Source organism: Hyla sarda, chromosome 4 (genome assembly GCF_029499605.1).
Source record: "Hyla sarda isolate aHylSar1 chromosome 4, aHylSar1.hap1, whole genome shotgun sequence".
NCBI classification, from domain to species: domain Eukaryota; kingdom Metazoa; phylum Chordata; class Amphibia; order Anura; family Hylidae; genus Hyla; species Hyla sarda.
Genome location: NC_079192.1, coordinates 252,854,172 through 252,879,500, shown reverse-complemented (window position 1 = coordinate 252,879,500; position 25,329 = coordinate 252,854,172). Strand labels below are relative to the sequence as shown.

General features: G+C 40.3%; 1 protein-coding gene across 2 annotated transcripts in view; it reads right to left on the bottom strand.

Moving 5' to 3' along the window:
* Positions 1-25,329, bottom strand: part of CNTN1 (contactin 1) — a 194,639-nt gene that overhangs the window by 91,383 nt on the left and 77,927 nt on the right. For both annotated transcript variants that reach the window (XM_056573941.1, XM_056573942.1), the window contains exon 3: positions 8,983-9,106. In XM_056573941.1, coding sequence (XP_056429916.1) covers positions 8,983-9,034 — 52 coding nt within the window. In that variant the 5' untranslated portion in view covers positions 9,035-9,106. The remainder of the gene's footprint in view (positions 1-8,982; positions 9,107-25,329) is intronic.

Genomic DNA, 25,329 nt, shown 5'->3' with positions numbered 1-25,329 from the left:
TATCATTAAAATGTTTACATGCAATTGTATTTATTAGTTATTTATTTATATCTATCTATCTATCTATCTATCTATAAAACACATTGGCCCTCATTTACTAAGAGTGTTGTGTAGGTTTCTTTGTGGGTTTTAATTCCCTACAATTTATTTTCCACGGTATTTACTAAGGTTTCCCTACATTTTCCACTTTCCCTACATTTTGCTTTTTTTAACACATGTTCTGATCTGTAGAGTTTTCCTCAGCTCAAATTCACCACATTTTATGTGGAAACCTTAGTAAATATGTTGTTTTTTTGTGAAAATTTCAGGAACACGTCCCCTTTTCGGAGACAACGCCCCCTTTCCCCGTCGGCCACAACCCTTTTTCAGGTTTTCTTAGCAAAATGGAGAGATAGTCAGGGTTTTTTCAATTCTGGCGCAAAATCTGGCGCAGACAGTATTTCTGGAGCAATGCGATAGAATCTGGCGCACAACCCGACAAAACACGTCGGGTTTGCAATAGTAAATGAGGGCCAATATGTGTGTGTGTGTATGTATGTATGTGTGTATGTTCCAGCATCACGTCCAAACGGCTGAAGATATTAACATGAAACTTGGCACACATGTTACTTATATGTCAACAACATACATAGGATAGGTGATTTAACCCTTACTCACCCCAATTTGCCAGGGTCCAAGTCTATGGGAAATATATGTTACTGCATAACTTCCAAACGGCTGGAAATATTTCGATGATACTTGGTCCCATGTTACTTATATGTCCACTTAAAATATAGGATAGTTAATTTAACCCTTAACTACCCCCATTTGTGAGGGTCAGGGTTTTTGTTTAAAGTCCCATGCAAATCAATGGGAAATGTATGTTCCCACATAACTTCCGTACGGCTGGAGATATTTCAATACCTGGTACACATATTACAGGTCGGGATATGAGAACGTGATGGGAGGTCGGGATGGGAGGTCGGGATGGGAAGTTGGGATAGGAGGTCAGGATAGGAGGTCGAGATAGGAGGTCGGGGTATGAGGACCGGATATGGGGTTGGGATGACAACAATATATGAGGACGGGATATGAGGTCGAGATAGGAGGACGGGAAATGAGGTTGGGATGACAACAATATATGAGGACGGGATATGAGGATGGGATATGAGGTTGAGATATGAGGACGGGATATGAGGATGGGATAGGAGGACGGGATAGGAGGACAGGATATGAGGGCGGGATAGGAGGTCGAGATATGAGGTCAGGATATCAGGTGAAGATATGAAGATGGGATATGGGGTTGGGATATGACAACAATATATGGGGATGGAATATGAAGTTAAAAGCTTCCTCCTTTGTTGATTTTCCTCCCCAACAAGAATTAGGAAGGAAAAAACGGGCAATGCCGGGTACTCAGCTAGTCTATATACATAAAACTCAATGTACGTATCTATGTGTGTATGTATGTGTGCATGTTCCAGCATCACGTCCAAACGGCTAAAGATATTAACATGAAACTTGGCACACATGTTACTTATATGTCAGCAACAAACATAGGATAGGTAATTTAACCCTTACCCACCCCCATTTGCCAGAGTTGGGGTTTTTGTTTAAAGTCCCATACAAGTCTATAAGAATATATGTTACTGCATAACTTCAAAACGGCTGGAGATATTTTAATAATACTTGGTCACATGTTATATGTCCACTTAAAATATAGGATAGTTAATTTAAGCCTTAACTATCCCCATTTGTGATGGTCGGGATTTTTGTTTAAAGTCCCATGCAAATCTATTGGAAAAGTATATTCCCACATAACTTCCGTACGGCTGGAGATATTTCAATGATACCTGGTACACATATTACTTATATGTCAAATTAAAAAAAATTATAGTTAAATTAACCCCTACCTACACCTTATATAAAAGATGCCTTTTTGTCTCAAGTCCCATACAAGTATGTGGGACTTCCAGTACCTAACTCCACAAGCTCCGCTCTGCATCTCCTGGTGAATGTGTCAGTCTGGCTTGCAAGCCACACCCCATCTAACAAAGACACTCCCACAGTTAAGCCCCACCCCTTTTATTATCTACCCCTTTTGTGCATTGGTCTGGCTTGCAAATTACACCCAGTCCCACAAAGCCACGTCCCTTTCTATTTTCAGTTTTAAATATCTTCATCACAAATCTGTCCCACCTGAGGACAAGATATGAGGATGGGACATAATGACAGGATATGAGGAGAGAATATGAGGTCGTGATATGAGGACAGCATATGAAGACGGGATATGAGGACGGCATATGAGGACGGCATATGAGGACGGCATATGAGGTCAAGATAGGAGGACGGGATATGGGGACGGGATATGGGGATGGGATATGGGGTCGGGCTATGAGGACGGGATATGAGGTCGGGATATGAGGATGGGATATGAGGACGGGATATTCGGACAGGATATTCGGACAGGATATGAGGTCGGGATATGAGGACAGGATATGAGGTCAGGATATGAAGACGGGATATGAGGTTGAGATATGAGGATGGGATATGGTTACAGGATATGGGGTTGGGATATGACAATAATATATGAGGATGGGATTTGAAGTCAAAAGCTTCAACCTTTGTTGATTTTCCTCCCCAACAAGGATTAGGAACGAAAAACCAGGCAACGCCAGGCACTCAGACAGTAATAAGATAATTTATCATTATTACTTGTGTACATAGCTGAAGGTTGAAGACATTTGAAGGGGTGTAACAGTCATTGTCCTGGTAGTCTGCACAATGTAGAAGCAGTAAATGCTAAATATTTTTCTATATTTGAGGCAAAAGCTAAAACTACCGTTCGATGCAATGTTTTTTAAACATGTTTCTTGGGTTGAGTTGTGGTCATAAATATTTAAAACATTTTCATTTCCAGTCATTTAAAATCAAATGTTATTTCCAGTAATATTAACTCACTTTAAATAAAAAGCGTATTCTGTCAATACATTTATAAAAGCAAAATGAACTCAAAAAAGCCAAACTAATGCAGTCCCTAAAACATGTAATTTGATTCCAACAAGAGCCTATATAGCACGTATGCAGGGCAGTGAAAGGAGTAATCCATCTTAAAAAAAAAACTATCTACCCACAGGCTTCTGAGATTCATGGAGAGGGCATGCCAGCCACCGTTTTGTGCCATAGCTGGCACAGCTTCATACATGGGCAGAGCTGGAGTGCCGGGCAGGAGATTGTGGGGGATCCCAGCAGTCCTGCAGATAGGGGATAAATTTTTCTTAAACTGGACTACTTATTTAATAACTCATCACCAAAGTACATAACAATCAATTTTTATTTCATACTATAAAATCAAGAAGCCATGCACAACACAGTGGGGATAGGAGTGGGTGGACCTAAAAACACATATGCAATATTGCAGTACGGTTAGAAAGTATTATCAGTACAGTGTACTGCATGTTAATTTTAAAATATGGGGCAAGTATCCTAAAATAGAGCAGCATTGAACAGTGTGAACTGAGGAGAGGAAAGTTAACTACATACTATGGGGTATGGCATTGATGAATGAATTGGAGAGGAATAAGCGAGCAGAATTACTCGTCGAAATTCCTCTCCAATTCCTCAGTGTGAACATACCCTAAGTATGAAATAAAGATTGGTTATTGTGTACTCTAGCTATGTGAGTTATTAATTGTCCTGACTATCTGCAATATAAGCAAAATAAACTAATTGCAATTATTTCAATACTGTAATGATAAAAGTAGTAAGAGAAAGGGATTATATATCCTGTATATTTTTATTTTTATTTTGGCCTCTTACTCTTTAAACAAAAAAATAAGTTGAGTACCGTGGTATGCAGATTAAAACCTTCAAAGGTTTATGTCAAATAGTGGGAAGCAGGATACAGAAGCAGGAGATAAAGGTCATGGGTTTCATATAAAAAGCCTTCAAACGTAGCTGTGTCTAAAGGGGTACTCCGGTGGAAAACTTTTTTTTTTTTAAATCAACTGGTGCCAGAAAGTTAAACAGATTAGTAAATTACTTCTATTAAAAAATCTTAATCCTTCCAGTATTTTTTAGGGGCTGTATACTACAAAGGAAATGCTTTACTTTTTAGATTTTTCTGATGTCATGACCACAGTGCTCTCTGCTGACCTCTGCTGTCCATTTTAGGAACTGTCCTGAGCAGCATATGTTTGCTATGGGGATTTTCTCCTGCTCTGGACAGTTCCTAAAATGGACAGCAGAGGTAAGCAGAGAGCACTGTGGTCATGACATCAGAGGAAATGCATTTCTTTTTTGGATTTCTCTTTAGTATACAGCCCCTAAAAAGTACTGGAAGGATTAAGATTTTTTAATAGAAGTGATTTACAAATCTGTTTAAAAAAAAAAAAACTTTTCCACGGGAGTACCCCTTTAAATAATAGTAGGAATGAGCGAATCGAATATGACAAATCCGAATTTGTTATGAATTTCAGGAAAAATTAGATCCGTAACGAATGCGAATATCACCGCGATTCGATCGTGCAAATTGCTTCATTAAACTCCATTTAGTGCGGTCCAGGCTCCAGGGGCAGGTTATCTAAAGTGGCGGATCCACATGTGAGGACATGGGGCAAAGAATTCTGGGAAGGCGGGAACAAGGGTCGGCGGGATGACCCTGAATCACATGCAGCATGCAGCCAGCCAGCGACCAGCCACCCCTGTGATGTCACAGCCCTATATAATCAGCAACCATCTTTTGGCCTGTCACGTCAGCATTCTATTACAGAGAGAGGGACAGACAGCAGTGTGTGTTGCACAGAAAAATTTTTACAGCAGCGATTCACCTCCCAGTCACATCAGCATTCTATTGCAGAGAGAGAGAGAGAGGGACAGACAGCAGTGTGTGTTGCACAGAAAACCATTTTTACAGCAGTGATTCACCTCCCACTCACATCAGTGTTCTATTACAGAGAGAGAGGGACAGAGAGCAGTGTCTGTTTCACAGATAAGCATTTTTACAGCAGCGATTAACCTCCCACTCACATCAGTGTTCTATTACAGAGAGAGAGAGGGACAGACAGCAGTGTGTGTTCCACAGATAAGCATTTTTACAGCAGCGATTCACCTCCCAGTCACATCAGCGTTCTATTGCAGAGAGGGAAAGAGAGCAGTGTGTTGAACAGAAAAGCTTATTTACAGCAGCGATTCAACTCAAGCCCCAATCCAGCCTAGAAGCACTGACAGGGAAGGGAGTGAGATTGAGAGATAAATTGCAATTTTGGGTGTAGGACACAGCGACTGTGTGCTGCAGCACTGGTGTGTACAACATCTGAAAAGCTAATAGTAGCCAGCCAGTTAGGGTGAGCAGAGCACTAAAAGCATATTGTCCTCTTTTAAGGGTAACATGTGCGCACATCTAAGTGGTATACCATTTTGTTTCCCAGAGGCAGGCTCCCCGCGATCATACATCTTATCCCCTATCCTTTGGATTGGGGATAAGATGTATTTGGCCAGAATACCCCTTTAAGTAAGGGTCCTGACCTTTATCCACTGCTTCTGTATCCTGCACACTACTATATGAAATATACAGAGAGAGGGACAGACAGCAGTGTGTGTTGCACAGAAAACCATTTTTACAGCAGCGATTCCCCTCCCAGTCACATCAGCATTCTATTGCAGAGAGGGAAAGAGAGCAGTGAGTTGAACAGAAAAGCTTTTTTACAGCAGCAATTCAACTCAAGCCCCAATCCAGCCTAGAAGCACTGATAGGGAAGGGAGTGAGATTGAGAGAGAAATTGCAATTTTGGGTGTAGGACACAGCGACTGTGTGCTGCAGCACTGGTGTGTACAACAACTGAAAAGCTAATAGTAGCCAGCCAGTTAGGGTGAGCAGAGCACTAAAAGCATATTGTCCTCTATTAAGTGTAACATGTGCGTACATCTAAGTGGTATACCATTTTGTTTCCCAGAGGCAGGCTCCCCGCGATCATACATCTTATCCCCTATCCTTTGGATTGGGGATAAGATGTATTTGGCCAGAATACCCCTTTAAGTAAGGGTCCTGACCTTTATCCACTGCTTCTGTATCCTGCACACTACTATATGAAATATACAGAGAGAGGGACAGACAGCAGTGTGTGTTGCACAGAAAACCATTTTTACAGCAGCGATTCCCCTCCCAGTCACATCAGCATTCTATTGCAGAGAGGGAAAGAGAGCAGTGAGTTGAACAGAAAAGCTTTTTTACAGCAGCAATTCAACTCAAGCCCCAATCCAGCCTAGAAGCACTGATAGGGAAGGGAGTGAGATTGAGAGAGAAATTGCAATTTTGGGTGTAGGACACAGCGACTGTGTGCTGCAGCACTGGTGTGTACAACAACTGAAAAGCTAATAGTAGCCAGCCAGTTAGGGTGAGCAGAGCACTAAAAGCATATTGTTCTCTATTAAGTGTAACATGTGCGTACATCTAAGTGGTGTACCATTTTGTTTCCCAGAGGCGGGCTCCACGCGATCATACATCTTATCCCCTATCCTTTGGATAGGGGATAAGATGTATTTGGATAGAATACCCCTTTAAGTACGGGTCCTGACCTTTATCCACTGCTTCTGTATCCTGCACACTACGATATGAAATCTACCTTTGAAGTTTTTTTTATCTGCATACTATCTAGTTGGCCATTTTTTCTGGCTTATAGTTTGTGGTGCTTGCCTTCAGGTAAGCTGAGGTTTTGTTACAGGGTTTTACAGGGTCCACTGACCTGAGCGCCACTGCATGTAAGCACTGCCGTGGTGATCAGGTCTATATATATGCCCCACCGTACAGTTCACAAAACTTGTGTTGTGGCTGTCACAATGACAGTTTTCTGTTGCTGTTCGAAGTAAAACATCTGTCACAGCTCGCTATGTCATAAACACATTTGAATTGCCTTTAACTCTTACTGACCTTTATAACCACCGCTATTTCTTTTTGACTGCAGGCAGTCACAACTTCAAACTGTGTTATATTATAAAGAATGGATAAAGATGTGTCTATATAAACTGAGCTACAAATTTGAGTTGGAATTACACACATCTCCTTTACTGGCACCCCGAAGAATACATTTGGAAAATACACTGCTCAAAAAAATAAAGGGAACACTTAAACAACACAATGTAACTCCAAGTCAATCACACTTCTGCGAAATCACATTGTCTACTCAGGAAGCAACACTGATTGACAATTTCCCATGCTGTTGTGCAAATGGAACAGACAACAGGTGAAAATTATAGGCAATTAGCAAGACACCCCCAATAACGGGGTGATTCTTCAGGTGGTGACCACAGACCACTTCTCAGTTCTTATTCTTCCTGGTTGATGTTTTAGTCACGTTTGAATGCTGGCGGTGCTTTCACTCAAGTGATAGCATGATACGGAGTCTACAACCCACACAAGTGGCTCAGGTAGTGCAGCTCATCCAGGATGGCACATCAATGAGAGCTGTGGCAAGAAAGTTTGCTGTGTCTATCAGAATAGTGTCCAGAGCATGGAGACACTACCAGAACACAGGTCAGTACATCAGGAGATGTGGAGGAGGCCGTAGGAGTACAACAACCCAGCAGCAGGACCGCTACCTCCGCCTATGTGCAAGGAGGAACAGGAGGAGCACCACCATAGCCCTGCAAAATGACCTCCAGCAGTCCACAAATGTGCCTGTGTCCCCTCAAACGGTCAGAAACAGACTCCATGAGGGTGGTATGAGGGCCCAACGTCCACAGGTGGGGGTTGTGCTTACAGCCCAACACCGTCCAGGACATTTGGCATTTGCCAGAGAACACCAAGATTGGCAAATTTGCCACTGGCGCCCTGTGCTCTTCATTCATGTCCGTTCTCAAATCCATTCAAGCCTTACAAAAGGCTGTATATAGATCCAAGTTTTTTTACAGTCCTTTGTCACCCTTTTTCACTTATTTGGTTTCTATTCCGTTATTTTTAGAGAAAAGAAGTTGCATGCAGTATTTTTTCCCCTCAAAAGTAACAGATAAGAAACAGATATATGAAATTTAACATTGAAGTTCATAGCAAATGGATGAGCTTGTAATGTCATCCGTTTGCATCAATTTTTTCCAATTCACTTTTGATCCGTTATTACTTCTGAGCATTCTCAGAAGTCTGAGCAACCATATCCAGACAAAAATAAAAATGGCAACAAAGGATACAAACAGATTAAAAACTAATGCAACAGGATGCCACCTAATGTAGTCACACTGCCTATGTCCTCCACCAGCCAACTCAATCTTGAGTGCAGGGCTTTGCACAAAGTTCCTGACTTTCAGGATGTCAATCAGGTGGGAGGAGGACGTGCACAGCATGTCTAGATGCTGTGGCTCCTCCTCTCTGCCTACTTACATGACGATAAAAAGTGTTTTTTTACTAAGTGCTGCATCAGAGAAAACTTATAGACAAAGCATTAAAATGCTGAGCCCTACAGCCAACCGGGAGCTTAAAGGGCATTAGAGAATGTATGGTTCCCTTTAACATAACAATATAATACAAAAATATGTATACACAAAATTTATATATAATTAAACACAAACATAATAAAAAATAATTAAAATTCACTAAACATAATTAAAGTAATCTTCTGTCCAATTAACATTGATGGCCTATCCAGAATATATCCTGCCAATGTCTGATTGCCAGGGAGCCAACACCTGGCACCTCCACGATTAGCTGTTTGGCATAGCCATGGCTCTGGCACATACACAATGAACAGGCAAAATCAGCTGTCTCCGTTCATGACATAGTGGTGGTGCTGGGTTACTGCAGTGCAGCCTCCAATCACTTCAATGGGAGTTACACTGCAGTAACCTGTCACCACCAATGGGGCCAGCTGATTCTGGGTGATCAAGCTGAAAAACCCAACATAGTCAAATAGAGACACTTATCGCATTGCTAACATTACAAAGTCATTGCATCAGTAACTCATTAAAGAGAAATTGCATATTAACGAAGATGCAATATGTGACCACATTTCTTACCTGCCCAGCAGAAGAATATGTACAATAAAAGTTGCGTTACAACAGGCCACATTTTAGATGATGTTGAGAATGGAGAAAATGACCAAATACTTCTGTTAACCTTCTTAAATTGTTCTGCTTTCAACTGTAAGAAAAATAAAATGTTGGTCAGCACCATCACAAGCAATGGTAATACGTTACAGTATGTATAACAACTAATGCAGATAACATGGCATTATCACAACAAAATTTTATTAAAACACTTGTCATCGGTAAATAGCATTGAAATAGGATTTGTTAATTAAGAGTGAAGCTAATAGGGGTATAACCTGAACACGGTATTTGAAAGACAAACAGTAAGCGGTCTACAATGCACTACCTAACCTGCAGCAATCCTCCTTCCTTCTGTTACCAGGCCATCTAGCACCATTACTTCTACCCAGCTGGTGGCCATAAATAGAATTAACCCTAAATTGGAGAGATTGGACATTAAAAATGTGGCCAACTTTGTGGACTAAGGACACAACTGAAAGTGGCCAGTGCCAAAATATTGGCATTGTTGTATCTCAGCCTGGTCCAACTCCTCTTTCATCTAACTGAAAAGCACTATTGTTACACTTTCTTCTGTAATCTCACATCATGTTTAATAAAGTAATGACCTATTATATTCCAAAGCTGTGACTGCTGTCTCCGCATTATGAATAAGGATTACCACCACTAGGGTAAAGGATTTCATGAGATATGTACCAACAAATTTGTTGGACATGCTGCTGTTTATTTTGCATTTGTAGACATTTTAATTGTTCTGGCTCAACCTAATCTCTGGGTGGTGGAGCCTCCTGTTGCTTATATAGCTATATATTTGCTCAAATCCACCCTTTTGCACTTGGATGTAATTAGGCTCTATTTTCATGGTATCGACCCATCGATACCCAACTTTACTGACACGCCATGTTTGTGTTCCCTTCCCTTCCTTTCTTGCCCTTACACATAACTTTAAAATCTTCCAGGCTGGAACTATATACAAGATATAATGTTATTCCCTAGTGTACCATTCTAATGATATACAGTCTACGTTTATACTGTCTCATTATCTGTTTTTACTGTTATGTGCTCTTCCAGAGAGACTCATTATGTCCCACTTTCGCTCAGTCCTTTGTGGGTAATGTCTTTCCAAGTGAGACTTAAACTTACTACAACTTACATATGATGTCTAGGTTTTTTGTTTTTTTTAACCAGCAGCTTTATCCAATGCCTTCCAACCATCCCTAATGATGTGTGCTAATATCTGTGTAACCTCTTTTTACAAAGCTCTAGACCCATTTATTGATAGACCCTTCTAAACAAAAACCCTCCTTCTCCCATTCCTCTTTCAGAAGTTTAAGAAAAAAAATTCTAAGCAACTTAGATTTTGTTGATGACTGGTGTCTATACCACCTTTTGGCCTTGAGGACACAGCTAATTTTCAGTGTTGCATTTTCTTTTCCTTCTTGTATTTTAAAATGCATAAACTTAATTTTCCAATAACAGACCCATATAAGGGCTTGTTTTATGCAGGACCAATTGTGCTTTGTGGCTACAGCACTTAATTTACCACACAACATTTTGATCGCTTTTTATAATTTTTTTTCTACGATATGTAATGAACAAAAATCAGCAGTTTTGGCTTTTGGTATTTTTTTCGAGTTTACGTCCTTCACTGTGCAGTTTCACTAACAATATATTCTAATATTTCAGACATTATACCACGTGGAGACACCACATGTTTTTATTTTTGTTAACATAATTAAAATAGAAAAATGGGGGGGTAGCATATTCACATTTATAAAAGAAATATATAATGTTTTCACTTTTTATTAGTTCACTGTTTATCGTTGCAAATACTATTCAATGTTGTGCCATAGGCATAACATTGATCAGTGTTATTGGCGCTCCACTTATACAAGCTGCTAAGGCTGCCTGTATTCTTGGAACAATAACCAGACATCCCTGAGGCAGGTAAGGACCCTCCACTTCTCATCTAAGCTAATTGGGACCCCAGCATGCCTCCGAAGAAAGGAGGCATGTAGCAAGTAATAGTAAGGGTTCATTCAAGTTATGGAATCTCCACCTGGAGATATTTGGGGCGGAGATTCCATCTGTAGCCGGGGTCCGCAGAACAAGCTGATGTTTGGACTGTTCGGAAATGTACAATCTCCATGAATGAACATTCTTTCACCTGAGGTCCGAAAATTCCATAGTTTAAATTGTGCAGCAGAATCCCATTGAAATCAATGGTAGGCTGCTGCACAGTTTTTTCCATTGTGGAATTCGAGAGCAGAATTCCCCTCGGCAAATATGTTGCGTGAATGGGCCCTAAAAATAATTTTCATCAGTGAAAAGTTTAGTGTGGGTGATACTGAAGACAGATTTACTTTAAAGTGAACTACTACTTCAATTTTCACATTCAAATGTTACCAAAGGTTAGGCAACTTTTTCTTCAAGGAAGAATACTTGGTATATGGTGAGCTCCTCCCACCTAGATTCCATACCATTATGTGACCATGTGTTAACATCACTACCCTTTCTCCTTCACGAATATCCTACCCAGATCTAGGAAGTGGTCACTGAACAAAAACTACAAGACCGTCTGCACCACCGACTTGTTAGAGAACTACTGAATGCCTTCCTTTCCTGGCTAAATGGGATATGCTGCAGGCTGTCATCATCAGAGACATAAGGACATGCGGGTGGTTTAGAGTCCAAAGCGAGCTGACAGGTTCCTACAGATTAAAAGTTGCCGGCACATGGCATGAACATTTCCTGCTGTTATGGAAATTACCAGTGATATACCACAACATTACTACATAGGAAAACCTCTTTAACTGTCTACCTAGCAAGCAATCATTTACTATAATGTATTTCATATATATATATTAGGGATGTAAGAAAAAATCGATTCCCGCGATTATCGCGATTTTTCACTTGCCGATACTGAATCGATTCAAAAATATTTTGAATCGATTCAGTATCGGCAAGTGAAAAATCGCTTTAGTGATGTGGAATTTGTATCTCCTGATGCACAGAAAGCATGTCCCGGGCATCAGGAGATACAAGTTCCACATTTTGTCAGCCGGATCTGACACGGCGGCGGCGCTCTGGATGTATGGAGCGGGCTCCGACTCGTGCCCGCTCCATACTCTGCAGCCCCCGGCTGTTCTTACTCTGATTTCAGTATCCGGGGGCCGCTGATGCTTCACCGCCGCTAATATCCAGCATGCGGTGCTCTGCAGCATGTATGGAGCGGGCTCCGGACTCGTGCCCGCTCCATACTCTGCAGCCCCCGGCTGTTCTTAGTAGCCGGGGGCCGCCGCTAATAGCCAGCATGCGGCTATCGCCGCGGCTGGCTATTAACCCTTTAGATCGCCGCTGTCAAAGCTGACAGCGGCGTCTAAAGGGAGATGTGTAGGCTCTCCGTGGCTCTGTCATTGATAGAGCCTGGCTGGACCAGGCTCTATCAATGGATCGCAGATAAATGGAGTTCAATAGAACTCTATTCATCTGTCTGAGGAATCTAATTATTCCTAAAAGACTAATAAAGTGTACAAAAAAAAAAAGTTTTAATAAAAGCGTAAAAGACATTGTTTTTTAAACAGAATCGGGATATATCGCGATGTATCGTCACCTAGACGGTATCGCGATATATCGGGATATATAGAATCTCCACACTGGTATCGCGATTCGAATCGAATCGCCAAATTCTTGGCGATTCACACCCCTAATATATATATATATATATATATATATATATATATATATATATATATTTTAAATAAGACAAATATTTCAATGGATAGCATGTTGCACAATGTGTAGTATCTATCTCAAATAATTGTGATATCTTGAAGTCTGCCGACAGGAAAATCTTGTCTTCCGAAGGATGTGACAGGAGTATGACTACTGTATGACTATTACCATTGTCTAAAGACAAATTTCTGTCATACAACAGCCTGATCTTGCATAGAATATGTGTCTTAAAAAAACAAGACATTTCTTTATTTTTTTTCTGTTTCCCCCTTATTCAACATAGCAAATTATAATTTAAAGGGGTACTCCGGCCCTAGACATCTTATCCTCTATACAAAGGATAGGGGATAAGCCCCACCTCCTCCCATAGACTTGCATTGAGGGGGTGGGGCGTGACATCATGAGGGGGCGGATGACTCCGGCCCCTGTATCGTGAGTCATCAGACACGGAGCGATCTTTGCTCCGTGAGGCTGATGACAAGTGGGTGCAGCAGGGAGTAGACATCTTATTCCTATCCTTTTGATAGGGGACAAGATGTCTAGTGCCGGAGTACCCCTTTAAGCTTTTGCTCCTTTGCAAGCTTTAATAATGCTTTTTTGATCTTTGCTTCAAATGGAATGACTATTGTTGGGGGTATTTCAATAAAAACTTTGAGGGGCTTTTTTTTTTTTTTTTTTTTTGCAATTACTGGGTTCTAAAATGTATTTTATTGATTTTACAGAACCTCCATTCCCTCGCTTTACATTTCCTTACTCTTCTGTTAGGTTTCAAACTGTTTTGTTTTGATAATGAACATTTGTACATTTATTTTTATGTTCTTACTCGGTTACTACCTTATTGAACTGAGAGAGTAATAATGTGATATAACTGATAATACTAGTTCTACGGACAAATCTCTAAAGGGCCATTGTTCTTCCACACCTCCGCTAAAGTGTCTATGCATAAAAGGCTGTAAACTATGCCTGGTAAGAAAAAAGCTGCAGGAAAATCTTTAAATTTACACAAAAAGCTTTACACCAAGGATTAAAAGCAGTTGCCAGCTTTCACAGGCATTCATACGAAATGAATCAGTCAGATGGAAGGGTGTAATGTGATTGGATTCATGGATTGGCTGTCAGGAGCTGCCAAGTCTTTTCAGAGCATTTCTTTCACTCACATCCTGGTGTCAATTTAGTAATTAATTTTACATTGGCATTAATTACTGTGTGACCTCGTCGATGGGTAATCTGTTCCCATCTCACCACCAGTAAGCCCTGCTAACATGTCATACCTCCGATAGCAATAGAGCATTGTATATAATGCTTATCACTGTATTTGTATACACTGGCTGAAAACCCTTGGCAGGCAGAACACTCCAGCTACCTTTTTTGGTACAACCTGTGATCATATTATAAAACACATAAAGATGCATTATGCTGAATTGTTCAATAATAAAACACCAAGATTGCTGCTCCCAAAAGTAAAAAATAAATTCCCAGAGGTATTCGTCATTGAGCCAATGTCATATTTAATGCATACCTGGAAGGTAAGGAATGTTACAAATTCATTTTGCATCACAGTAGCTCACTTTAACAAGACTTCAATTGTATGTTCAGCATATGAATTGAGAAATTTTCACATATTTTATCCATTCTCTATTAACCCTTTTTGTCCTTCATAGTATAGACAGCATAGGAGTATGTGGCGTACTTCTCATTGCACCCAACTTTCCAGAAATTGTAAGGGAAAAATGAAGCAGTGTTTTGGTCACTTTACATTACAGAAAATATGGATTTAAAGGCAAACACTAAGTCTCATTTACTCCATAATTTTTCCATTAAATGGGTATTCTGACGTCAGGAAAAAAAAAAGAAGCATATAGCATTGCTTACCTGTCTGACCCGTATATGAAACCACCAAAATCTATTTGTTTTGTGAGTCTGTATCCTCTCATTTTATTTCACATAATCAACGCATTTCCTAGTTAAGCAGTTGCTCAGAACTATAAATTCACAGAATGCATTGCTTTCTCTAAGGTCTTTGAACAAGCCTGCCACCATAATTGAAAACTGGTCTCAGCTCACTACCGGTGGGGTGCACGGTCCAACTCTCAGCAAACTGAAGGATGAAACAGGGATGCCGGCACTCTTTAAAACTCCAGATTTATTGCAGCTATAAAAACATCAGGACAAAGTGAAGACAGACACGCATGCACGCATGCACGGTTGACACGTTTCGAGTCTCTGACTCTTTAAACATTCATAGACTCAAAATGCGTCCCAATTGTTGTGATGTTTTTATGGCTACAATAAATCTGGAGTTTTAAAGAGTGCCGGCATCCTTGTTTCGTCCTTCAACGCTGCCACCATGCCTTCTTCTTTTCTACAGTACTCCCGCCAGTGATTTACCAAAAGCTGCTACAAAACATTGCTTTACAAATCACATCACTTTGCAGCAGCAGCTGTATACATTACCTGTCTGCTCCTCTGCATTTGGCATTCTTTAGTACAAGGCAACATACTGTAAACAATTGTCATTTCTCCCTAAGGGTGCGTTCCCACGGAGTAAATGGAGAGTAATTCACACTGAAAAATTTACGGGCAGAATTTTTTTTTCTTTTTTCGCACAAAATTTTCGGGAAATTTGCACGCAATTTGCGCAGAATTGTGCACGGAATTGCGCGCGGACATGGGGGAGAAAGAAGTGAAGGGTTTTTCAGCCATTTCTGCGCAAATTGCATGCGAATTCCGCGCAAATTGCCCGCGAATTCCGCGCGAAAACGATGTCGGGCAGAATTTTTTTTTACCATTGACTTCAATTGATTTCTGCTAGCGGATTCCGCTTGAAGAATGAACATGTTCTTTCTTCAAGCGGAACGGAATTCAGCGTCGGAATTCCGCTAGCAGAATTTCCGCAGTGTGAACAGGCCAGCAGAAATAACATTAAAGTCAATGGGCAGAGGACATGTGCATTAATTTGGAGAGGAAAATTCAAGAGGAATTACTCGAGTAAATTCCTCTTGAATTACTCTGTGTGAACGCACCCTAAATATCCAAATGAAGATATATGTGTATTTGACAGGGAGATGTTGATGTAGGCTGTAGGGGCTGGTCAGAGGAGGTGACATCATTCAGGGGTTGAGCATGGATTCAGAGACCAGATCTAGCCAAGCTGCTAAGACAATACTATACTAAACTAAAAATAAATGAACTTCCCAACTTCTTGCCAGGAATCAGGCAAGCAAAAGCATGCTGAGGAAAGTACAAGTTGTTACAACACAATACTAGTGAATTACTTTTGGTTGTATATAAAAAGATTTGCATCAATGATGTGTAAAGCAATTTAACATTTTAGTGTGGCTATGTGCTTATAAGAGCATTGGCATAGGTTTTATACCAACAGAAGATTTTGCGATATGTAGTCTCACTCGAACTGTTAATTCTAGTTCAACCCAAAGGTGTTAAATGGGGATCAAGGCTCTCCATGGGCCAGAAAAGTTCTGAGGTCATGCCCGCCCTCAATATGGCGATCAGAATAAATCCCTGGATCAACTTTCTATCCCAATAAATCTAGAATCCATAACTGTAATGTTGTTCCTCAAGAAAAACATCCAGGCCCCACTTCAACTTGTTTATGGAGTCAGACATCAAAACATTACGTGGCAGAGAGTTCCATAGTCTCCCTATTGTTTTTACAGTAAAGAAACCCCCATTTCTGATGATCCTGAAACCTTCTTTCCTCTAGACGTAGAGGATGCCGCCATTGTCATGGTTACCGGCCTAGGTATAAAAAGATCACTAGAATGATCTCTGTTCTGTCCATTCGTATGTTTGCATATTGTGATAAAATCGCCTCTAAGACGTCTTTTCTCTGGACAAAATAACCCAAAGCTTGATAACCTGTCTATCTAAGCCTCTATTGCTCTCTTAATACATTACATGACTCTGTTAGCCTTGGCAGCAGCTGCCTGGCACTGATCACCAAAGTTGAGCTTACTGTCCATCACTACCCCAAAGTTTTTTTCGGTAGAAGTTTTACCTAATGTTTTATTATTTGGCACATAAATGTACATTTTGTTTTCATGGTCCAAGTGCATAACCTTACATTTATCCGCATTAAACTTCATTTGCCATGTCTGTGCCCAAGCCTCCAGCTTCCCCAGATCCCCCTGTAATATTATGTTATCATCCTCTGTGGTGATCACTTTACCCAGTTTAGTGTCATCAGCAAATATAAGAATTCCACCTTGTAATCCCTCTACAAGGTCATTAATAAGGTCATTAATAAACATATTGAAGGTAATATTCTTCTTGAATTTTCCAAACCCAGACTCAACTATCAGACTTCTAGATAGAGAAGAGTAATTCATTACTTCACAGGACCCATTTCCACTGCTTCAGAATTGAATTGTGGGGTGCTTTATATCAATCCATCCAATGCTTGGCATTGTGCTTGGTGATGTAAGACTTGCATACAGCTGCTCGATGATGGAAACTCATACCATGAAGCTTTCAGTGCACAGTTTTGGGATGATTTTAATGCCAAATGAGATCTAGAACTCTGCACTCTGCAGTTATTGAGTCAGCAGAGTTTTTGGCAACTTTTATTCACTATGGGACTCGGCACTCGAGGACCCCACTCTGTAAGTTTACATGGTTTCCACTTTGTGTTCACACGGTGTGAATGTCCACACGGAAAACTTCCATAAGAAACATTCCCCCGACAGCAGAGCGTTGGCAGAACATGCTGGTGCTAGGACCACTTGAAAATGCGCCGTCTCATAGACGACGATGCATTTTCGTGTGGACTCCACATAAAGACTAGATATGTCTATTCTTTCTGTGGACACCAAAATTAGAATTTTTGCGTGTGAATAGTACAAGAGAATCCCATTAATATCAATGGGACTCTGCTGCTGCAGAATCTCTGCATTAGAATTTCGCACAGAAACTCCATCATGTGAACATGTCCTAAATGCTTCCACTTTTTAATAATACCCCCCAAAGTTGATGGTGAAACTAATGTGATGCAGTGGTGCCACCATGGAATTCAATGACCCACTCTTTCACAAATACATGGATAGGTGTTTGATTTTACATGCCTTTGGCAATGGAACTGAATAAAACACAGTATTTCAATGATTAAGATGATTATGTCCATATAGTGAATGTGCTATAATGATGTTTATCTTGTAACATTATTTATGCTGTATTTATTAATATTATACAGATCTAATGTTGTGCATGACTATTGCTGATTATATCTCATTTAGGGGAGAAAAATGTGACTGACCTGGATGTACATTATAAAACACTGACCTGTCATATAAGGCAAAATGATATATGAATAGATTGGGGGACAGACCAACAGTTTTCTTTTTTGGATGTTTTACATATTGCTACTCCTAAAAGAAGATTGCCATTTCTTTTCTGCACTGTCTTATATACTTGGGTGGTTTATAAATAGAATCATGGTGTAATTGTATCAATCTGCTTCCATTGTACACAGCGCACACTGTATTCGTAGAAAAAGAAAATGTCTATGATCAGTTTTGCTGTATGTTATAAATTGTCTTGTTTAATTTTCTATCTTATTGGAGATTGTGCTAGCGTGTACAGTACATTGCCTATTCATGTAGCCTCATAACGGAATATGGGATGACAACTGTTTTCCTGCATATCTAAAGGCAAACTCAGCAGGGAATTGCATCTACGATCTCCATGTTACCTAGCAACTCTCTCTGAACTGGAGCTTTATACATCACCCTTTACATCTGTCAAGGGTTTTTAAAAAACAACTATTTCATCCTGTGAATGAGCAGGGGAAATTCATTATTTACCATATGAAACAAGAAGCAAGTGGAAATGTTTGTTGAACGTCTAAAAACCAGTGGAACCTCTTTGAAAGGACCGACCACAATTGCAGTGAAAATGGTCCTTTACATGGGTGGTGTTCTCAAAAAAGTCCCTCCATTTGATGAGTGAATGTGATCTATAACATATTTGTAAGTCACTCCATTTGTAAAAAAAAATGATGGCCAGAAAAACAAAAAAACTTTTTTTTTGCCCAGTAGATATCTCTCTTAGTCTCTCTTCATCCATCTCTTAGTAACAAAAAAAAACCCAAGATAAAACACAGGATGTGTGGGTGAAGTTTTACTACCGCTATGTGCAAAAGAGGGAGCCTGGACTGTGTACCTACAATATATGAGCCAGTATGCCTTCTCCAGAGGATTTACACTGTCAATGAAAGGTAAACCAAGACTTCTCTCTTATCTCTGTCTACTTTTTAATTTCTGGGCAATTGTCATTTGTTTTGTTATTGCTGTATTTACACAGTGCTGCCTCTTAAATGTAATCTACTCTCTCACTTTAACCCATAGAGGACACAGGACACAGCTGTATGCCCTGGCTGTCTGATACTTGCCCCCCCCCCCCCCCCCCAGAACATACATGTACATCCTAAGTCTCTTCTAAACTATGAAGAGTGCACAAGGGCTGTGTTCGCTTCATAGACCGCTAGTCCTGGATGCTATCAGACAACAGCAATCACGCGAACATCAGACCATAGAAGTAGATCACAGATATCCCTAATGAGTGCTATGGTTATGCATAGCATCAAACAGTAATAGCAATTTAGATATGAAACAAAAATGTTTTTTAAAAAGTTTAAAAAAAGTTTTTAGAAAAATAAATAAATAAAAAATAAAATCACCCCTTTTTCTAATTTTAATAAAAAAAAATAAAGAAACATATTTGTTATAGCCATGTGCAGAAATGACCAAACTGTTAAAATATAATGTTCATTATCTTGTAAGGTAAATGTAAAAAAAAATACCAAAGTCCAAAATTGATTGTTTTTGGTCACATCACATCCCAATAAATAAGGAATAAAAAGTGATCAAAAAGTCAAATATATACAAAACTGGTAGTGATAAAAACTACAGATCACAGCACAAAAAATGCTGTATATACAGAAAATATCATATCATAACATTGTGTATACAGAAAAATAAGAAAGTTATATGGGATCATATTAGGGCAATATTAAATTGATTAATATTATATATTATTTTGTTTAAAAAGTTTGCCTTGAGGACCGGGCCATTTTTCATTTTTGCACTTTTGTTTTTTCCTCCTCCCGTCATCATAACGCTTTAAATGTTCCACCTACAGACCCATATACAGGCTTGTTTTTTGCGCCACCATTTTTACTTTGTAATGACATCAATTAATTCATGACAAAATCTATGACGAAACAAAAAATCTATATTTTTGGGGCAACATTTAAATAAAAAAAACGCCATTATGAAACTTTTGGGGGCTTTCAATATCACCCAGTGCACTTTTCGGTAAAATTATACCCAACTTATATAGGTTTGATTTTGTTTTACTTCTTTTAAAAAATTGTAACTTTTTGTATGAAAATTTGCATGTTCAACAATTTACCCCTTCCGACTCCTATAACATTTTTTTTTTTTTCGGTATATAGGTATGTGTAAGGGCTCATTTTTTGCGCTGTAAACTGTAGTTTTTATCTGTACCATTTTTGTTTTGATGGGACTTTTTGATCACTTTTTATACTTTTTTTTAGGGTATACAAAGTGACCTAAAATACCCAATTCTGGACTTACCGTAATGTTCACGCCACTGTGTGGTTAAAGGAACATTAAATTTTTATAGTTCGGACATTTACGCACGCGGTGATACCACATGTTTACGTTTATTTTTGTTTACATATTTATTTTAATGGGGAAAGGGGGGGATTCAATCTTTTATTAGGGGTTAAATCAATTTTATAAACTTTTTTAAAAACTTTTTTTTACACAATTTTATAGTCCCCATAGGGGACTATTATATGTAATCTTGAGACTGTATACTCTGTTCATTGTTCAATGTTATTGGTGCAGCCTGCCATGGCTGACTGGAGCTTTGGATTACCGATCGCATGGTGAGCAGGCAGGTAAGGACCCTCCCATTATCCTCTCAGCTGATCAGGACACCGCAGTTTCAGCAGGGTATGTGTTTTTTAACATTTTACATCAGTAAATCAGCAATCAGCAAAAGGAGGCAACGTGATCGCAGGGGTTCCGTGAGCCCCTCTAAGTTACAGCAGGGGTTTCACTTTCAATTTATATGTAGTGATCGGCATTGAATACAGTATCTAAAGGGTTAATGACTGGCAGCTGCGGATCGCTGCTACCTGTCATTAGCAGTGAGTGTCTGGCTGCTAATAGTAGCCGACACTCACTGTTCTAAAGCGAGCACAGCTTCTGCGTATGCTTCAAAGCCGCTTAAGGATTGCAGGCGTACAGGTACGCCCTTGGTCCTTAAGTACCAGGACGCAAGGGTGTACCTGTATGCTCTTTGCCCTTAAGATGTTAAAAGGGGTAGGGGGATTTATCAATTATTTCACCAGAAAAGAGCATACTATTTTTGCACAAAATAAAAAAAATGCCACAATTTTGGACAAAACTTACACAAAAACCATTACTAAATTCTCCCCACCCCCACACACACTGTTTACAGTGTTGTGCTCTAACCAGCATATTATCTGCTTCTCTTCTTCAGTATTCATATATACCACAAAAGAGAATTCCACTCAATACATTGAAAAAGAAAGTGTCTTCATCTCATTTCATATTCCTATTCAATGACATAATTGCATGTAACATCCTCTATTCCGATAAAGGGTTGATATCACTGCTAATGTATATCAATTCAGAAATCTATAGAACATTATGCAACCAGGAGGACCAGCTGATCTTATTCTGTTCTAACCTATTATTGACCCAACTATTATCTATCCCACAGTGCTTGTTATGCTTTGTTTGTTGCGTTCAGTAACCCTTAACCTTAATACACTTTTCTTAACTCATGAATGTCATGTGAGCCGAATCCCTCTAATGTAAATGCGTATTGTAAACTCTGGCTTACTGGATTATGTGGTCACTACTTGGCCAGAAAGAATTAAGCCTGTGATTCATATTCTCCCAACTACAGTACTAAAGCAGATAGTGGATTATTATTTCACTGGTGATCGGCACAGCTTAGTTTATCTGTAAACTGGTAGTATGAACTGTGTTGTACCAAGGATAGTGGAATTAAATGGAATGTATTAACTATTACTTAGGTGCAAAATGTTGACGTAAAGTAGAGCTGGGCGGTATGACCAAATATGTGTATCAAGGTATTTGTGTAACTTATGGCGGTTCCACGGTATATAACGGTATTTCTTTCACCCCCCAAATCATGTGACCCGCATGTGACCCACTGTTCTGCTCCCCCCCAATTAATGATCAGCCCAGCGGGGTACTACTCACATGGGTCACCCCCAAGCACTGCCATCCTCCTCTTTGTTGGAGGCCGCCGGCGCTGGAACTCACTGTACGCCAGTGGTCTCCAACCTGCGGACCTCCAGCTGTGGCAAAACTACAACTCCCAGCATGTCCGGACAGCCAACGGCTGTCCGGGCATGCTGGGAGTTGTAGTTTTGCAACAGCTGGAGGTCCGCAGGTTTGAGACCACGGCTGTATGCTGTATGCCCGGGCTGCAAAAGATAAAGAATATGAACTTTAACTTACCTACGTCGGCCTTACGCTGGGGACAGGAACGTCGGACAGCCGTCAGCCTATCACCGGCCGCAGCGATGTCCTGCCCCAGCCAGTGATAGGTTAAACGCACTGTCATGTAAGAAGCCGGCCAGAGCTCCTAACATGACAGTGCGCTCAGCCTATCACTGGCAGCGGGACGGTGATAGGCTGACGGCTGTCCGACGTTCAAGTCCCCAGGAAGAGCGTAAGGCCGACGTAGGTAAGTTACAGTTTATTTTCTTTATCTTTTGCAGCCCAGGCATAGAGATATAGCATACAGCCGTGGTCTCAAACCTGCGGACCTCCAGCTGTTGCAAAACTACAACTCCCAGCATGCCTGGACAGCCGTTGGCTGTCCGGGCATGCTGGGAGTTGTAGTTTTGCAACATCTGGAGGTCCGCAGGTTGGAGACCAGTGAGTTCCAGCGCCGCGGCCCCCAACAAATAGGAGGAGGGCAGTGCTTGCGGGTGACATATGTGAGTAGTACCCCGCTGGGCTGATAATTATTGAGGGGGAGCAAAACAGCGCTGGGGGGTCACATAGGATTAGTTCCCCGATGTGAGGTCAGCGCTGCGCTGGGCTGATAATTCATTCCCAAGGGGGAGGGGCCAAACCGGTATTACGGTATGGGGGAAAATTCATATCGTGCAGCCCAAAAATTTCGGTATTCGGTATGAACCGGTATACCGCCCAGTCCTAACGTAAAGTATGCCAATGAAAGGAAAAAGGAAAAATAAGTGTCTGAAATAGTAAGACACATGAAATGTATCTCATACAGCAGTAAACACCACTGTGATACATTTGGTGCAGGTTCCGCTCCCTATTGGCTCAGTTTCCAACAGGTTAGGTTAATAAATAATATTTAAATAATAAATATCTTACATTTATTTTTAGTATTGGATTTATAGATATACAAAGATAGTTGCAGATAAACCTAGCTGAGGATTAACATGTGCATGTCCAGGCAGAAGCTTATGCCCCCTGCTGTGATGAAATAACATTCATGCCTAGATAACAGAAATGTGGAAACTGGGACTGTGATTTTTTTCCCCCTTTTATTTACTTTACATCAAGAGTAGAGGGTCATGCCAAAGAGAGCAATAAAACAGGAACACACAGAGTATTGTGGCATAAAGGAACAAAGAAATGCGCAGTATGAACAACATCAGTATCCACTTAAAGGGGTACTCAACTGGTGCCAGAAAGTTAAACAGATTTTTAAATTACTTAATCTTTCCAGTACTTTTTAGGGTCTGTATACTACAGAGGAAATTGATTTCTTTTTGGAACACATAGCTCTCTGCTGACATCTCTGTCCATTTTAGGAACTGTCCAGATCAGCATATATTTTCTCTGGGGATTTTCTTCTACTCTGGACAGTTCTTAAAATTGATCGAGATGTCAGCAGAGAGCACTGTGGTCATGATGTCAGCAGAGAGTTCTGTGTTCCAAGAATAAAACAATTTCCTCTGTAGTATTCAGCAGCTAATAAGTACTGGAAGGATTAAGATTTTGTTAATAGAAGTAATTTACAAATCTGTTTAACTTTCTGGCACCAGTTGATTTAAAAAAAAAAATAATTTTCCACAGGAGTACCCCTTTAATGTGAGAGGGGCCTAAACTCTCTGCGACCAGTTCCAGAGTTCTTCTGAATTTAGAAGTAGAAACATTTCTGAAGACAGGGTGCAGAGGATGTGAAGGAAAGAAGAAGAAAAGTGCTAAGTAAAAGGAAGGGAAAAGGAGGTAAGATAAGGGAAGAGAGCAAAAGATAAAAGGGGGGGGGGGCTCAAAAGGCAAGTCAGAATTAAACCAGTCAGGTGAGTCTAAATCTGGAGGATCTCAAGGTGGGCTGTCTGCAACAAGTACATTGCATTCAGAGACTCGTGAAGGGAGGCAGTAAGGTTCTCCACATACATCAGACAATTCAGTTTAGAAATCCATAAGGTAAGGATATCCAGGAAAGGGGGGTGGGGGTCTGGAGGCACAACCTGGCAGCCATGGCCATGAAGGTAAGGATAGATTTCTTGTAAACTTTTGTTGGGATCTCACAGTAATAAAGACATAAGAATTCTTAGGCTGCATTCACATCACGATTTCTCCATCCGACCTGAGTACACGATTTTTATAACTTAAAATCGTATGAAATCGTATATAAAGTCGGATCCATTGACCTCCATTAAAAAATCGGATCCATTACACACATCCGATTTGATCCGCATGCGATTTCACGCGATTTTTGTTCATGTCTGAAATCGGGGTTGACCACGATTTCAGACCTGAACAAAAATCGTGTGAAATCGGATGTGGATCAAATCGGATGTGTGTAATGGATCCGATTTTTTAATGGAGGTCAATGGATCCGACTTTATATACGATTTCATACGATTTTAAGTTATAAAAATCGTGTACTCAGGTCGGCTGGAGAAATTGGAGAAATCGTAATGTGAATGCAGCCTAAGCCTAAATCGATTCTGAGATTTGTGACTAAACAAATCACCCATTTCACATTAGACCAGAAGGAGTCTAAAACTGGGCAGGACCAGAATGTATGAAGGCCACATGGCCACAGGTCCAACAGGTTGGAGGAACTTGAGGAAATAAAGCATTAGGTTTTACAGTGTGGTGTCCCGGTAACGTATTGCATACTGTACCTTGTATGATGGTCCCCAAAGTCAGAGTTACTACGTTCAAGTAGGGTCCCCCAGGTGGGACAGCCCCTAGTCGCCTCCTCCTTCTCTAATTTCATAATGTTTATGTGTATATATTTAATAATGTGTATATTTAATATAATGCATATTAATGTGCTTACCTTGTTAGCGTCACAGGACCTTCGATCATGTAACTGTGTTAATTCCTCTATGGTATGTTGGAGGACCTTTGGAGGTCCTTGGGTCACATGATTACCCATAACCTTTTGTAAGGATGATTGACAGAAGTATTGGACCAATTAGCTCTAGTCCAGCCCCTGCCCATATAAGGAAGCTGCAGCCAATTATCGCTCTCTTGGGTT